General features: G+C 43.8%; 1 protein-coding gene across 1 annotated transcript in view; it reads left to right on the top strand.

The window, feature by feature from the left end:
- Positions 1-571: 571 nt before the first annotated feature.
- The window catches only part of LOC311246006 (kinesin-like protein KIFC3), a gene marked incomplete at its 5' end in the record, with an annotated part of 50,488 nt that continues 34,989 nt past the window's right edge, over positions 572-16,070 (top strand). Inside the window, 8 exons of the mRNA XM_084336061.1 lie at positions 572-670; positions 1,151-1,247; positions 1,490-1,656; positions 2,700-2,955; positions 10,314-10,486; positions 11,646-11,711; positions 13,669-13,806; positions 14,560-14,757. Coding sequence (XP_084192187.1) covers positions 572-670; positions 1,151-1,247; positions 1,490-1,656; positions 2,700-2,955; positions 10,314-10,486; positions 11,646-11,711; positions 13,669-13,806; positions 14,560-14,757 — 1,194 coding nt within the window. The remainder of the gene's footprint in view (positions 671-1,150; positions 1,248-1,489; positions 1,657-2,699; positions 2,956-10,313; positions 10,487-11,645; positions 11,712-13,668; positions 13,807-14,559; positions 14,758-16,070) is intronic.

Below are 16,070 nucleotides of genomic sequence, written 5' to 3'. Positions count from 1 at the left end.
GGAGGAGAGAGAGAGAGCAGCTGAGAGGCTGAGAGGGAGTTGACTTGGGAGCTGCACGGTGCTGGGATGCTGTTGCTGCTCGGAGGAGAGGGGTTACAAGGGAGGGGGGTTGTGGGTTTGTCATTGACAACACAGATGGAATGTAAAAGAGGACTTCAGAATGCCGGAAAGGATGGACCGACGCCTCCAGAGGAAGCAGCATATGTGATGGGTAAGGAGACGGACAACGTGCGCATAGAGGAATAGATGCCCAGTGCTGCTTAAACTGAAGAAAAGCGTAAAGAGAAGGGTTTGACCTCAGAGGAGAAGACCTGAAAGCGTATCCAGATAGATCTGATTAGTCATGCTAGATTCACCTGCCACTGTTGGGAATTTAATAGTGGCAATTTAGTCAGCCGTTCATTCTGGTGAAAAAGCAGAAATAAACAGGATGAAAATCTAACATTTATTTTCCTCGTGCTGCTTTTCCTGCAGCGTGAGGCGACGCGGGGTGTGAGACGGGAACACTGTCCCACTGCTTCTTCAGTAGCTGCTGTCACTCACACAGTGACTCCCAGACAGGGTGGAGGACATGTATGCCTTTTACTCTCTCCTAGTCTACATCTTCTACACCGTCTTTAAGAAGGAGGAGGAGGAAGCCTTGGAGGGGGCGTGCGGAGCTTCCTCAGAGGTGAGTCTAGCCACAACACGTGCTGCTGCCACACAGGAGTTCCTTTGTCATCCATCGGTGGGCTTCTGCAGGGGGAGTTGCACACAACACCACCAGTCCCTGGCCAGGATGGAGGAAATGGCTCCCAGCTCTCTCACATCATGTGACCCGTTCAATCAGTGGAGAGTCTTTATTTTTACATTACACCTTGAGAGCGTCTCAATTGTGTGTCATACATTACTAATTAGACACAGTATATGATAATATACCACAATATGCTCCACAATTCTGTATGATGGCATTGTGTAAGTTTGTGCGTGTGCTTGAATGTGGGTATCTGCCTTGTGTAGCCTACTTGTGTTTGTATGCCTTTTTGGTGTGTCTATGTGTGTTTGCATGTATGTATATGCCTGCCTGTGTGTATGTATTTTGCGTGTGTGCATATGGGGATATGGATGTGGCGAGTAAATATTGTGTCCTGCTGTCTGTGGCTGGGATCAGGAGCCAGGACATGTATCCATGGAAACAGGGAGCAGGAGAAGGATTGGCCACACCCCCAAGATGAGAAGAAAGGCTTGTGCTAAGCTTAGTGACTCAAGTGAGAGGCTTTCAATGAACTCCATTATATAGATGGAACACAATGCATTTCCCGTTTACCTCACCTCTGTTTAATACTGTATGGTTAATACTGTATGTTCAATACTGTATGTATACTCCCGGGCAATATGAGCACTGTAGTGTGTGGAGTAACTGTCACAAAATGTATAATTTATGCTAATGCATGGAACAACAAAATGGATTCCTTTACTAATTGAAGTGAACATCACTCCTGTCACGCAGGCAGTAGCGGTGACAGTGATGGCCTTTCCCAAAGCGATGAAGACGAGCGTGCGGGTGATGTGCCAGATGTCCCACCAGCATGCACTCCTCTGGCCGCCTTCCTGTCCTTCAAGCAGGAGGCGGAGAAGAGGAAGACCTCTCAGGTCCATGTGGAGACAGCGGGGAAGGTATGAGGGAACGCCTCCCACCAGCTCTGTGGAGCCTCTCCTCTACCCGACACGATGATAAGATCTCAAATAAGCATTTCATGTAATTATAAATTATTTAGAGAATATCATTTGAAAATGTCAGTTTTGTGTTTTGATATCACACTTTACAGTACCACACAGTTCCATGCAACGAACATCAATTGCATTATATAAAATGTGACTTTGCATATCGATGTCCGAAGAACAAAACCTCCTATCTGAAAATGCTTAATGGTTTAGAAAGTGCTGTTTGCTATTTCTTACGGATACCGAATAAAATACACAGTTTTTGGACTATGTAAGGGATAATGTATAGCTACAAGGTCATTGTCGCAAAATAATTGACCGACACAGAGTTTAGAACACAGAGGCGCCGCGCCGAGGTGTTCTAAACGCAGTGTCGGTCAATTATTTTGCGACAATGATCGAGTATAGGCTATACATTATCCCGCTTATTACATGGCTAACTTACTAACAATATACCTAATTCATTTTACACCATCGACAAGACGAGATCAAATGCAGACGCAGTTGTTCTGTGGCTCCGCTGTCAGCCCAAATAAAGTTATTATTATTATCGCCGGCAGCCGGCAGGTCTGTGGTCTGATTGCACTGATGAGTGCAGCTGTGCATATGCTGAGCTTAGCTTTCGTGACTGCGATCTAAATGCTTGATTGTGATTGGTCAATAGCGCTCTGTTACCCGTATCACCGGTGATTATTGCGCGTTGCCCATGGCAGCGGTCAGTTATCAAAAAATTATTCACCGCTGTCAGGGCCAGGGCAACCGAGCGCTATTGACCAATCACAATCAAGCATTTCAGCGAATGTTAAAACGCCATGTAATAAATTACTATATTATATGTTAACAATACCGACCAGCCTTGCAAAGTGCTGCAGATATGAGGTTTTTCCACACTTTTATTTTAATGCAGACAGGAGGTTTTGTTCCTTGGCCATCGATGTGTGAATATTCAACACCACCCAGCGCCAGCGCCGCTAACCCACATTTCTGTTGGCCAGTTGACAGAGTCTCCCCTGATGGCGGTGATGTCCCACTTGCTGAGCTTTCTGGAGCAGTACTCCCACTTCCAGCAGCTGCAGCAGCAGGCGGACCAGTACCGCGTCCAGCTGAAGAGGCACCGCGTCCAGCACCGGCACCAGATGAAGGCCCTGCGAGCCTCCTACCGCCAGCGCCTCAGGGACAAGAGCGGCGTCATCAGCAGCCTGGAGGAGGCCATCACTCAGCAGCAGACCCCCACCAGCCCAGGGAGCGAGGGTGAGAGAGGGAGAGAGAGAGGGAGAGAGGGATAGAGGGAGAGAGAGGGAGAGAGAGAGATAGAGGGAGAGAGAGAGAGAGAGAGAGAGGGATAGAGAGAGAGGGATAGAGGGAGAGAGAGAATGAGAGGGAGAGGGAGGGAGGGAGAGAGAGATGGGGAGGGGAGGAGAGAGCAAAAGGGGGGGGGTCAGTGGGAGAGAGAGAGAGAGAAAAAGAGAGAGAGAAATAGTAAGAAAGAGAGTGAAAGAAAGAGAGAGAAATAGTGTGTGTGAGAGAGAAATTGTCTGTAAGAGAGAGAGAGAGAGAGAGAGAGAGAGAGAGGGGGGGAGAGAGTGAAAGAGAGTAAGAGAGAGAGAGAAATAGTGAGAAAGAGAGAGTGAAAGAGGGAGAGAAAGAGAGAGAAATAGTGTGTGTAAGAGAGAGAGAGCGAGATGGAGAGAGAAAAGAGGGGGGGTCAGTGAGGTTAAAGAGGAGTGAGTGGGTGATTGGTGCTTTTCCATTGAGGGGTTGTGAGATGATGAGGATGCTGAATAATAGAGGGGAGGCAGAGGGCAAAGAGCTATTCTATATTAAAAGGAGAGCTATTAGCAGTGTGCATTTAATTTTCAATTTCAAACCTTTATTTAAACTCGAAAGGCAACTGAGGTTTCCCTCATTCGCAGTCACGTTGAGTGTACATACATAAATAAGCATAAATAAAGCATATAAAATCACACAGCATGTAAAATCATAACAATTAGACAACAAGACGAGGGGAGACAAAAGCAAGGATAACAAATCAATTAAAATACGTACAACGTGATTGACAAAGAGATCAAGGTTTTAAATTCTGCAACAGAGGGGAGAATCTCAAGCTTTAAGAACTGTTGGAGTTAATTCCAAGAGCTAGGGGCATCATAGTGAAATGCAGATTCACCCTGTTCAGAGCAAACTTGAGGGACCTTAAGGACGAGCCAGTCACTAGAACGGGTTCCATAGGTTCCCAGGTTACCAGTAAGGGCCTTAAAAATTAACAAATACTGCTCCGTCAGAGATACAGTAGAGCTACAGGAGATACAGAGATGTGAGATGGAGGCAGGGAGAAGGAAGGAGGGGTGAGAAAAGAACGCCTGAAAACAGAGGCAGAGAATGACACCAGGGACTAATTTTAGGTTGATTTATGTTTATTATAGGTCAAGCGTGGGATGAGATCATTAGAGGGCCAGAGAATTATGGATAGAGAGAGGAGAGGAGGAGAGAAGAAAATGGAGCCACTCATCCAGTGTTCATCCAGTTTTCGCATTTTAAGCACGTACATTTAAAAGTCTTCTGCCTCTAGACAGAGTATCCAGGTGGAGGCTCTGGGGAAGAGGGATGATTCATGGAGCAGAGGGGGGAACGCTAAATGTCAAGGGAGCGGCCGGTTATGGAGATAATGTATTACGTAATGTTATTGAGTGTGATCTGTTCTCGGTCGTAACTCTGCTGCATTTGGAAAGAGGTTTTCTAAATCGGAGGAAAGAATACACGGGCGGCCGATTCGATTTGTGCAGGCTGCTGGTGTAGATCAAGTTGTAATTGACATCTCAAACCCCAACCGTCACTTCCCTCGAGGATCAAGGAGGAAAGAGGGCGGATTTGAGATGGGTCAATTAGGGATGACAGCACCAGACTATTTAGGACTAGACAGCTGTGAGCCTGTGACTGCCCTCAAATCCTCAGATGTCGGTATCTGCCGCGTTCCAGATTTGACCAGATGTTTCTCCGCGGGCAGACCCCGCCAAGCCCACTCTGATCACATCAGTGTGTGCGAATTTATGCATGTTTGCAAGTACGCGTGACACCTAGTGATTCCGTGGAAGCTGTGGCCGTCATGTCCCTCCGCTGACTGACATGGCCTCAGAGAATATATGTCAGAGAGCTCAAAACGGGGCTCAGCGTGCGGGCGTCTTAAGTGGAGGACCGCAGGCGTCCCACCTCTCATCATGTGCAGGATAAAGATACGTGGTCTGGTGATGAGAGAGTCTGTAGCGCTCGGCCGGCGACTCGGTCGCTCTCCCTCCCTCCATAAATAAAACATCCATGAGGAGTGCTGCTTTTCTTCTCCGACAAGTGCACTTACAAGCTCCGGGGCCCCGCCACATGCTAGCCGACCACGTGTACCCGTGTTGGGCTATAAATAACCCGCTGATCGCTTCCCCACTGTTTTCAGGAAGGATTGTTTATGGTTGGGTTGTTTACTTTGATGTGATGCGCAGGTCTGGGTGTTGGGAGGCATTTTACAGCGTATTTGAAGGGAACTGGGCTTTCCTGCACTCTAGCCTCTTCAGTGGTTTCTTACCGGGGCGCACGGTCCAGACAGGCTCTTGTGGTCAAGATCAGATTCCAGTGTGAACTGATCACGCTCCTGAACTGACCCGCCTGCGGAAATTAACAATAACAAAGGTGAAAGTAAACATGGAGGACACAGTTTATGGTTTGATTCATAAGTTGCAATGGAGGCCAACTCATTCGTAAGCAGCTGATAATGGGGGCGAGGAGTCCCGCCAGCGCAGAATTGTGATGAATGTCAATCTGGAGTGACGTAAAAGTCACATGAATTCTGATATGACTCTTCAGACTGAGGTTGCATTGCAAAGAAATCAGACCTGTATCTGAGTTAGGACCACATAGGAAAGTGGCCCAAATCACAAATGAAAAGATCAGATTTGGGCCACTTTCGTCTGCAGTCTGAATGTAGCCTTAGTTACAGAAATAACCAGCACGCACGGAACTGTCCTTTAGGTGTGTTTATCTAGAACTTCCTCATCATCATGATAAGCCTTCCTCATCATCATGATAAGCCTTCCTCATTGTTATGATAAGCCTTCCTCATCGGCCTGATAAGCCTTCCTCATCGTCATGATAAGCCTTCCTCATTGTTATGATAAGCCTTCCTCATCCTCATCATAAGCCTTCTTCATCGTCATAAGCCTTCCTCATCGTCATGATAAGCCTTCCTCATCATCATGATAAGGCTTACAGCCGAAACGAGTACGCTGTCTCTGAATAAACATAACTAAAGCGCCGTTCTGTGCGTGCTAGTTATACCTGTAACTAATTGGTTGTATTATAACCATATATTCAGCATTTGATCTGTACGAATGAGTGGCAGACGCTCCAATCAGTGGTCACTCAGACAGTACTGAAACATCCTCAGTGTAAACGATGTCTTGTGCTTGCTGCTTTTATCAGTCTTCATCTACACTGTCTTTCAGGCAGAGAAAACACGTTCCTTTGTACTATTTTTAGTCGCTGTTTTAAAATGCACAAGTATCCCAGTTCCCCTGCTGACGAAAGCCCACAGTCCCCTCCCACGTTTCCCGTGATCTCGTTGGTGTTGGCCACCCCCCCCCCCCCCCCCTCCCCCTCTGTATCACCAATCCCCACCTCCCCGGGTAGCAGTGTGACACAGCAGATCTGACGCGCTCTGTTGATGTAATTATCCAGCAGCGAAAATCAAACCTAACGGGCCGATAAATCATTCAGAGGGAGGAACCTAATTAAAACTCATCTGGGCACACGGCTCAGGTCTCATTGGGTTTGCGTTGAACGTCAGAAAGGCTTTACCCAGATACTGCTCCTTGTAAATGTGACTCATTCTCCTCCATTTGGTCCGGTAAAACGGTAGAGAAGCCTGAATTATCCCTACATTACTGAGTTTTCCCAGGGGGGGACTAGCGAAATGGGAACATGGAAAAGACTGCCTTACCTTAACTGCAGCACAGGGTGACTACATAGCGTGTGAGCGAGCTTTAAGAGCAGGCTGGGTTTCCTTCATCGCTCTGAAGTGTACTGTGTGGTCTGCATTCAGTAGCTATTGATTGATTGATTGATTGATTGATTGATTGATTGAAAACTTTATTTAACAGATTGCAGAATGGGTACAATACAGTACGGCTCAATACACACAATTGTTAAGGGGATGCAGACCAGAGAAAGACTTTCGTCTTGTTTCCACCAGGGTCCCCCATTTTCAATTCATCATAACATATAATGACATACATGACACAGATAGACAGTACTGCTACATCTATACATTTATGACATACCAGATTTACAAATACAGTACTGTTTGTGATACAAAAAGAGTCTAAAAAAGAGTATATACATTTGATGAAGAAACTGTACTTTGGAGGGGGTGGGGGGGTTGGGTAGGGGGGGTGGGGGGGGGGGGGGGGGTAACTGTACATTGGAGGGGGTTTGGTTAGGACATTTACAGAGCTAAATAGGTCTACATCTAGAAAGTCCAGAAATGGCAATGAACAATGACAGTGATTCTGATAACCAGGGCCGGACTGGGGAAATCATTCAGGCCAGGAAATATAGTGCGAAATATAGCCCCAGTCAGGCCACTTTTTAAGCGGGGGGTCTGGGGGTCCCCCACCAGGAAAATGTTAGTTACAAAGACTTAATTTCCTGCATTCTGGTTCAGGAATTTTATAATTGTTACCCTTTAAATGCCAGTGTTTGTGCTAGATCACAAATTATTGTTAAAAACACACACAAAATGTTTTATATTTTCAATATATCAAATGCAAAGTGGATTTTTCTGGGGGGGATTATTACAGGCTAGCATATGTCAATGATTAGCAACAACACTGATTTCGATGGATTTTTTGTTTTTTTGTAATGTCAGATTGAAAAAAATATTCACACTCTTACCATTAGGGGACTAAATTGTCCTATTCAAAAACGCCATAAAAATATATGTTGAAATAATTTTTCACTTTTTCTTTCATAAATCTTTTATTCAACTTCAGCCCTGATCATAACCACCACATATTCAAATAATTGTATAATTGTAACCATTTAAATGCCAGTGTGTGTGATGGCATCACAAATTATTGTTAAAAAAAACACACAAAAAGTAAGATATTTTCAGGGGGGGGGGGGGGGGGGGTTATTACAGACTAGCATGTAACAACAACTCTTTTCAGAAAAGTGGGAGTATTTCATTTTTAATCTGACATTACAAAAAAAAGAATCTAAAAATAAAAATGGTTATGATCAGGGCTGAAGTTGAATAAAAGATTTCAACATATAATATGTTTATGGCGTTTTTGAAGAAGACAATTTAGTCCCCTAATGGTAAGAGTGTAACACTTTTTTTCAGACACAAGGGTTAAACACAAGGGTTTTCAGACACAAGGGTTAAATTATTGATTGTCCAGTTTCTTGGCAGCGGCTTTTGACAGGGGACGATGATGATGCATGGTAACGTTAGCTATGTTAGCTAGCTAGTAAGGGTGTAACGGTACACAAAAAACACGGTACGGTACGTACCTCGGTTTTGAAGTCAAGTTTCGGTACAGTGGGGGAAAGTTTGGCTTTCCATGTTCCACTCAGGGGTTATGTAGGTAGGCTCTCAACGAATATTCTATATTGAAATTAATAATCGACTTGTAAAAAATTATAAAATAATAATAATTATATTAGATTGTGAAAAAAACAGCCCCCAGTGGGCGGTCGTTAGTGGTTAACATACCATTGTATTCGTTCGGTACACAGCCGTGCGGTACGGTACGGTACACACTGAAACAGTTCGGTACGGATACGTGTATCTTTACACCCCTACTAGCTAGCATGTTTATTTTTATCACTGACTAACCTGGTGGTCCCGTGGTGCAAGAAAACATTTGGTCAATTTTGACGCATTTAGCAGCATCTCCTGTAAGGGCCTTTATTTTTTCTCTCTCTCCCTCTCTGGTCCACCCTTCCTCTTTTTTCCACTGTCCATCTTCAAGCGCAGGTTAAGCTTGACATTTTCATTTTTTGTCTTTCGCTCTGTCTCTCCCTGTCATTCTGCAGAAGTGTCATTCCATTCGCCGTCTCCGCTGTCAATCAGTTGTATGGCCTGGTCCCGCCTCCACCAATCACATGCGGCTCCCTTTGTGTGTGTGTGTGTGTGTGAGGAGAGAGAGAGAGAGAGAGAGAGATAGTTCTGCGTTACCCTCTGTCGCAGTGATCTCCTGGTTGTTCCCCACCTAGGTTATCTAACTATCGCACCGCCACAACTACAAACACTGGCCTGGCCTGCTTCTAAGTTCAGTGGCCTGACTGCGAGCAAAGAAAATAAAAATAATAATATACATATATATTATATATATAATCTTTTTTCTCTGTGCAGGCCAGGCCGCGTGAATACTTTACCCAACACAGTTGTGTTTCCGCGTCTCTGATTGGCCCACGTGTTTCTGGTCATGTGACATGTGCGCCAATCGTGGGGCCGCAAGTTTCTACACTGGTTAAGCTTAGGCGCTCTTTCGAAGTTGGTTAAGGTTAGAGTTTGTCTTAGAGCATGGCGATAGAACGCCTGCCCTTCTTTCGACGGTTAAGCTTAGGCACTCTTTCGAAGTTGGTTACGGTTAGAGTTTGTCTTAGAGCATGGCGATAGAACGCCAGGTAGTTTGCAGGCTGTTAGACCCGGAAATAGGCACAGAACTTGCTGTCCCACGATTGGCGCACATGTCACATGACCTGGCCAATCAGAGCGCAAAACGGGAACGCGGAAACACAACTGCGTTGGGGAAAGCATACACGTGGCCAGGCCACCGGGAAAACTCTGAGGACTATGACATTGATGACGACGACGATGAGGATGATGATGATGATGATAATGAGGACTTTGATGACGATGATAAATAAAGTTTTTCAATAATAATCAGTGGTGGAAAATTACTCAAGTACTGTACTTAAGTAAAGTTTTGAGCTACTTGTACTTTGAGTATTTTCATTTTATTTTCATTTAACATTATACTTTTACTCCACTACATTTCTAGGGAAATATTCAACTTTTTACTCCACTACATTTATCTGAACCCATCAGTTACTAGTTACTTTGAGGATTTTGAAGATTTTGCATAGAAAACATGGCAAAAAAGATGATATACTTTCACATTTGAAGAGGACGTAATCAGAGCAGCATAACTGGACCACATACCACTTTAACATAACCTTTTATCAGAGCAGCATAACTGGACCACATACCAATTTACAGTAACATAACCTATAGAGGTCAATGGCTCGAGGATTGAACGCTCCCAAGCACTGGAATACACAAGCGTCATGTAGAATGCATACTTTTACTTTTGATATACAAGTACATTCAATAGCAAATACTTCTTTACTTAAGTAGAATTTGAATGGAGGACTTTTACCAGAGTACTCATGTATCTGGGTATTTCTTAAGTAAAGGAACTGTGTACTTCTTCAACCACTGATGATAATGATGATAACGATGCCAATGATGATGCTGACCATGTCGGTTATGACAAAGATATGGTGACGACGACAATGACCATGCTGATGACTATTATTGTGTTGTTTTCTTCACCAAGGTGAGTGCAGCGGGGACCCAGGGAGCCAGGCGGGGGTCCACAGGCTGGTGGAGTCTCTCTACGGCCTGCAGGGAGAGAGGAGCAAGCTGAGGGGAGAGCTCCGCCTGCTGCACTCCCAGCTGGAGCAGAAGGAGGAGGACAGACACTCACGCATACTGGCCTTCCACCAGCAGGTACCGTCTTGCAGGCACCACATGACCTCACGATGCACTGCAGTTCAATGATTCACATTTACATTAAACATACCTTTAACTTAGAACTTTAAAGGGACAGTTCAAAAAGTTTAAAAGGTTGATTTTGTACACAATCTCAGCATGTCCTTAAACTGTTAAACAGTTCTGCACAAATTAATTTGGTTTTACTTAAAGGTGCTGTAAGTGGTATTTTCTTTGTTACCCCTTACAATGAAAAATGTAAGCGTTAACCCCTACCACACTATAAAGAGTTAACGCTTTCAACACCACACTACAGAAGGTTAACCTTTCACTACCACACTACAGAAGGTTAACCCTTTCACTACCACACTACAAAGGGTTAATGCTTTCACTACCACACTACAGAAGGCAAGGTTAACCTTTCACTACCACACTACAGAAGGTTAACCCTTTCACTACCACACTACAGAAGGCAAGGTTAACCTTTCACTACCACACTACAGAAGGTTAACCTTTCACTACCACACTACAGAAGGTTAACCCTTTCACTACCACACTACAAAGGGTTACCACTTTCACACTACAGAATGTTAACCCTTTCACTACCACACTACAAAGGTTTAACCCTTTCACTACCACACTACAGAAGGTTAATCTTTCACTACCACATTACAGAATGTTAACCCTTTCACTACCACACTACAGAATGTTAACCACACTACAAAGGGTTAACCCTTTAACTACCACACTACAGAAGGTTAACATTTCACTACCACACTACAGAAGGTTAACCTTTCACTACCACACTACAGATGGTAAACAGGAAATACATTTTCTGGTTTCCCGTTCTCACTTTATCCAATCAGGAGAGAGAACTCCACACTGCAAAAATTTGGCTTGACAAGATCTCTTGAAATAAGTAAGAATATCTAGGGTTCTCTCTGGGATACCAGGACATGTATTTTCTGTTTACTGCAGAGTGGAGGGACTGGGAGACCCATGTTACTGACTTCTAGATCAGTGATGGCTGTCAGAATGTAGAGCTATTTAACACTTATTTTAACTGAAAACATACTTACTTACAGCACCTTAACTAAGTTGTATGCGTATGGTATGAGGTGGAGTCTAAAAGCTGCATCAGCGTGCCTTTAAACCTCTCCTCCCGTCTCTCCCGCAGATCGACGAGCTCAAGAGTTGCATCGAGGAGCGCGAGGAGGAGCTGACCAGACTGAGAACCGACTCTGTAAGAACTACAGCCGATGCGCTTCATTCGTCATTCTTAACCGGCAGCCCTGGATGTGCCAGTCATTTCATCAGCAGGGCTGCCACAGTGCATCTTCACACCCACACTCTCCCCTGAACAGAATGCTGCACTGTGAAGAAAAGAAGCCAGTCAGCAGGCCATGTAGCGGCAGCCTGTTGTACAACTGAGGGGGAACCACATTTGTTAAAGGAACACGCCAACATTGGTGGAAATTTTATTAGATTCGATTCAAATGTAAGTACAGTACAACGGAAAGAAGTTTGGCATCCAACCGGAGTGCAAATGTAACAGTAAAGTGCATCAGCAATGTAATTAAACTGGGTACAAGATGTACAAATTAGTACTACTGAGTGTAGTGCTAATCAGATTGAGTTGTAGTATAATAATATACAGTGATACAGGTATAAAGACAGTATGGTAGTAGTCTATATATATAATAGTATATATATGTACATGCTATCATATGAGTTATATGCAGGTGTATAAGTAAGTATATAGAGGGGTTATATGCAGGTATATCATCAGCATTTAAATCAAGTAAGTAGTCAGGTGTCCTAGGGGGTTGTGTGTGTGAGGAGGGGGGCGCGGATGAGGGCGGGAAACTTCAGGGGCCTATAGATCATCACTTAATATGGTACCTGGAAAATCAGGAGGTAGTATGGAAAAAAATGTCAAGGCAAGCGTGGGAACCCTGATATGTAAATGCCCATAAAGGGGCCTAGATGAATTTTTTGTTTTGTTTTTTTCAATCTGCAATGGCGTCGTTTTCAAAAAACGTGTTTAACATGGGAGTCAATAGGGATGTTTTTTTACCAAAGGGTAAATTGCAGCATTGCAGGATACAAGCAGATGACGCAATGCGGCCATCTTGAAAAAAATGTGTAATCATGCATATGTAAATGCCCATTAAGGGGCCTAGATGAAAAAAATAATAATTAAATACAATCTGCAATGGCGTCGTTTTCAAAAAACGTGTTTAACATGGGAGTCAATAGGGACGTTTTTTGACCAAAGGGTACACCATGTGCAGTGGTTTTTTGCAGGGCAATCTTTTTTTAACTATAGAGTTAAAAAAAATAAAAATAAATGCAGACTTCATCTTTTGCCCCAGAAAAACTGCCTGACTTAATTTCAGGGGATATGCAATAAATCAAGACAAGGTTATCCTAAGTACAGTATGTACAGTATCTACAGTTGGGAAGTTTTTTGTCCCAGGGGTGCAGGAAGGTTAATAAGAGTATTGACATCAGGGTAGGGAAAGATACTTAGGCCAAAAACAAGTATCCCTGAATGTCCATCTAACGCCTTTGAAATTGTATGGTCGTGAAAATACCCCTGAAAATCAGCATAGAAAATGGAAAATAACTATATATAGTTATTATATAATTATATAATTATAACTATAACCAAATGAGTGTCCCAATTTCCCACATTGGTATGAAGGGTTTTGATGAATACTGAGAATTGCCCCCCGAAATCAGTTCACATGGTAAAAAAAAAAGCCACTATAAAAAGCCTCCTCTATTTCCTACTCTTGATTGATGTGCAGTATTGCAGAGTTAAAGTAGGTGAAACCTGTATGGATGAGGTGCCAGGCCAACGAAAACAAGCATACGAATGACATGAATGATAAGAATGACATGAATGACATCAATGATAAGAATGACATGAATGATAGGAACAGGCTGCAAACACATTCCTCCGACACAATAATTTATTGAGACATACAAAAAAAAACATTTAATCTCACGGGTAAACCCCGGCAAGGGCAGCCTAGCTTTTGAAACATTGTTTTTTTAATGTCTCAATAAATGATTGCAGCGGAGCAATGACTGTGCTGCTACTCATATCATTTATTTTGTACATACATTATTGAGCGTCCTGGTGTTTTTCTCAGAGGAGCTCCTCGTCACGCTGTCTCTCTCTCTCTCTGCAGGGGGCCACAGACTCAGAGAAGCGAGTGGTGTGTCTGTCGGCAGAGAACGAGAGTCTCAAGCAGAGCCTGGGAGTCACACAGGGGCTCCTGCAGCAGCTGTCAGCCATCCCCTCCCAGTCCAGCACCATGCTCATCAAGGTGAGACGCACCAGGGCCATGTGAGACGGACAGGGGATACGATCAAGGACTTTACTTGGTTTTTCCTGTCTCTCTGTGTCTCCCCTAACAGGAGGAGAACCTCTAGCATATCTCTGTAATTCCTGTCTCTCTGTGTCTCCCCTAACAGGGGACCCTGATGGAAACAAGACAAACGTCTTTCTCAGGTCTGCATCCCCTTAACAATTGTATGTATTGAGCCGTACTGTATTGTACCCATTCTGCAATCTGTTAAATAAAGTTTTCATTCATTCATTCATTCAACAGGAGAATGAGAACCTCTAGCATCTCTCTGTAATTCCTGTCTCTCTGTGTCTCCCCTAACAGGAGAATGAGAACCTCTAGCATCTCTCTGTAATTCCTGTATCTCTGTGTCTCTTAACAGGAGAACGAGAACCTCTAGCATCTCTCTGTAATTCGTGTATCTCTGTGTCTCCCCTAACAGGAGAATGAGAACCTCTAGCACCTTTACAATTCCTGTCTCTCTGTCTCCCCTAACAGGAGAATGAGAACCTCTAGCATCTCTCTGTAATTGATGTCTCTCTGTGTCTCTTAACAGGAGAACGAGAACCTCTAGCATCTCTCTGTAATTGATGTCTCTCTGTGTCTCTTAACAGGAGAACGAGAACCTCTAGCATCTCTCTGTAATTGATGTTTCTCTGTGTCTCTTAACAGGAGAACGAGAACCTCTAGCATCTCTCTGTAATTCCTGTCTCTCTCTGTCTCCCCTAACAGGAGAACGAGAACCTCCGCAGCAGAGTGCAACAGCTGGAGATCACCCTCCAGCAGCGAGGGGAGCAGATGTCCCATCTGGAGCGACAGAGTGAACAAAACGAGTGGAGGAGAGGAGAGGAGCTGAGGAAGCGAGAGGACAGAGTGAGGGAGCTGCAACTGGAGTTGGATAAAGAGAGGGGCAAGGAGCCCCTGGTCAAGGTAGATATCCACAAGGTCCAAGAAATGACAATGGAAGGGGGGTTGCATGGTTGCTAATGCTATTGTTGTTTCTGATGTTGTTGTTGTAAAATTATCTAAAAATAGATGATGATAATAATAATAATAATAATAATAAAATTTGTTTATATGCGGACGACGTAATACTGTTCATGCAAAACCCCAACACCGCATTGCCTCATCTTCTCAAGCTGATTGAGGACTTTGGAGATTTATCGGGATTTAGGATAAATTGGCCGAAGTCGGCCTTCCTCCCACTTAACGCCCCTGCAAAAAGAAATATAACCCTCCCAGAAGAGATACCGATGGTAAAACACTTTAGATGTTTGGGAGTTGAAATATTCCCTACCATAAGCCAAACGGTGAAGCACAATTACGTAAAAATCCAAAACAAAATCAAATACGACCTTGACAGGTGGTCAAAACTAAAAAACTCAGTACAGGCACGGGTATCAATAGTTAAGATGGACGTCCTACCTAGAATCAACTTCTTCAGCTCAATGCTACCGTTACCCCCTCCAGAGGGTTACTGGAAAGAATTACACTCCTCCACATACAAATTTATTTGGAATAACAAACCACCACGTATAAAAAGATCCACCGCACAGAGAAACAGAGCAGACGGTGGTATGGCATTTCCAGATTTTTTCCACTATTTTAAGGCGTACCCTTTAAGACCACTGACAACATGGTTTGATCCCCAAGCATCAGTATCCTGGAGAAATTTAGAAGAAAATATAGTAGCTCCACATAGGCTGAAGGACATAGTATACACCAAATTATCAATTAAGCAATGCGAACGGAAATTTGGCCCCATAATTACTCATGCGATCCGGATATGGCGTGAAACACAAAAGAAATATTCTATCCCACAGAAATGGCATAATCATACTCCCTTATTCAATAACAATGCACTCTTGATTGGAAAACAACCTATAAGATTCCCTAGATGGGAAAAGCAAGGCATACACTCATTAGGAGATGTTTTCAACAAACAGGGTTTTTGTAGTTATGATGAAATACGCAAAAAAATGTATCTCACCAAGTCCACATATTATTTTTACGCACAGTTATTGGCATGTTTGAAGGCTCACAGTGTTCCATTAAGGATACCAATTGTACACCACAGATACCACAAATTCTTCTATGAAAGAGAGACATCGAGAGGTTTTGTTTCAGATTTTTATCATCAATTACTAACATCCTCATATGAAACCCTCCATCTAGACTCAGTCTGGAGGAGGGATATACCAGACCTGGAGATAGATTTTGACTGGCAAGAAGCCTGGGCAAAT

This window comes from Notolepis coatsorum (genome assembly GCF_963971535.1).
Source record: "Notolepis coatsorum genome assembly, chromosome: 19".
NCBI lineage: Eukaryota > Metazoa > Chordata > Actinopteri > Aulopiformes > Paralepididae > Notolepis > Notolepis coatsorum.
Note: the sequence above shows the minus strand (reverse complement) of the source record. Positions and strands in the feature narration are given on the sequence as shown.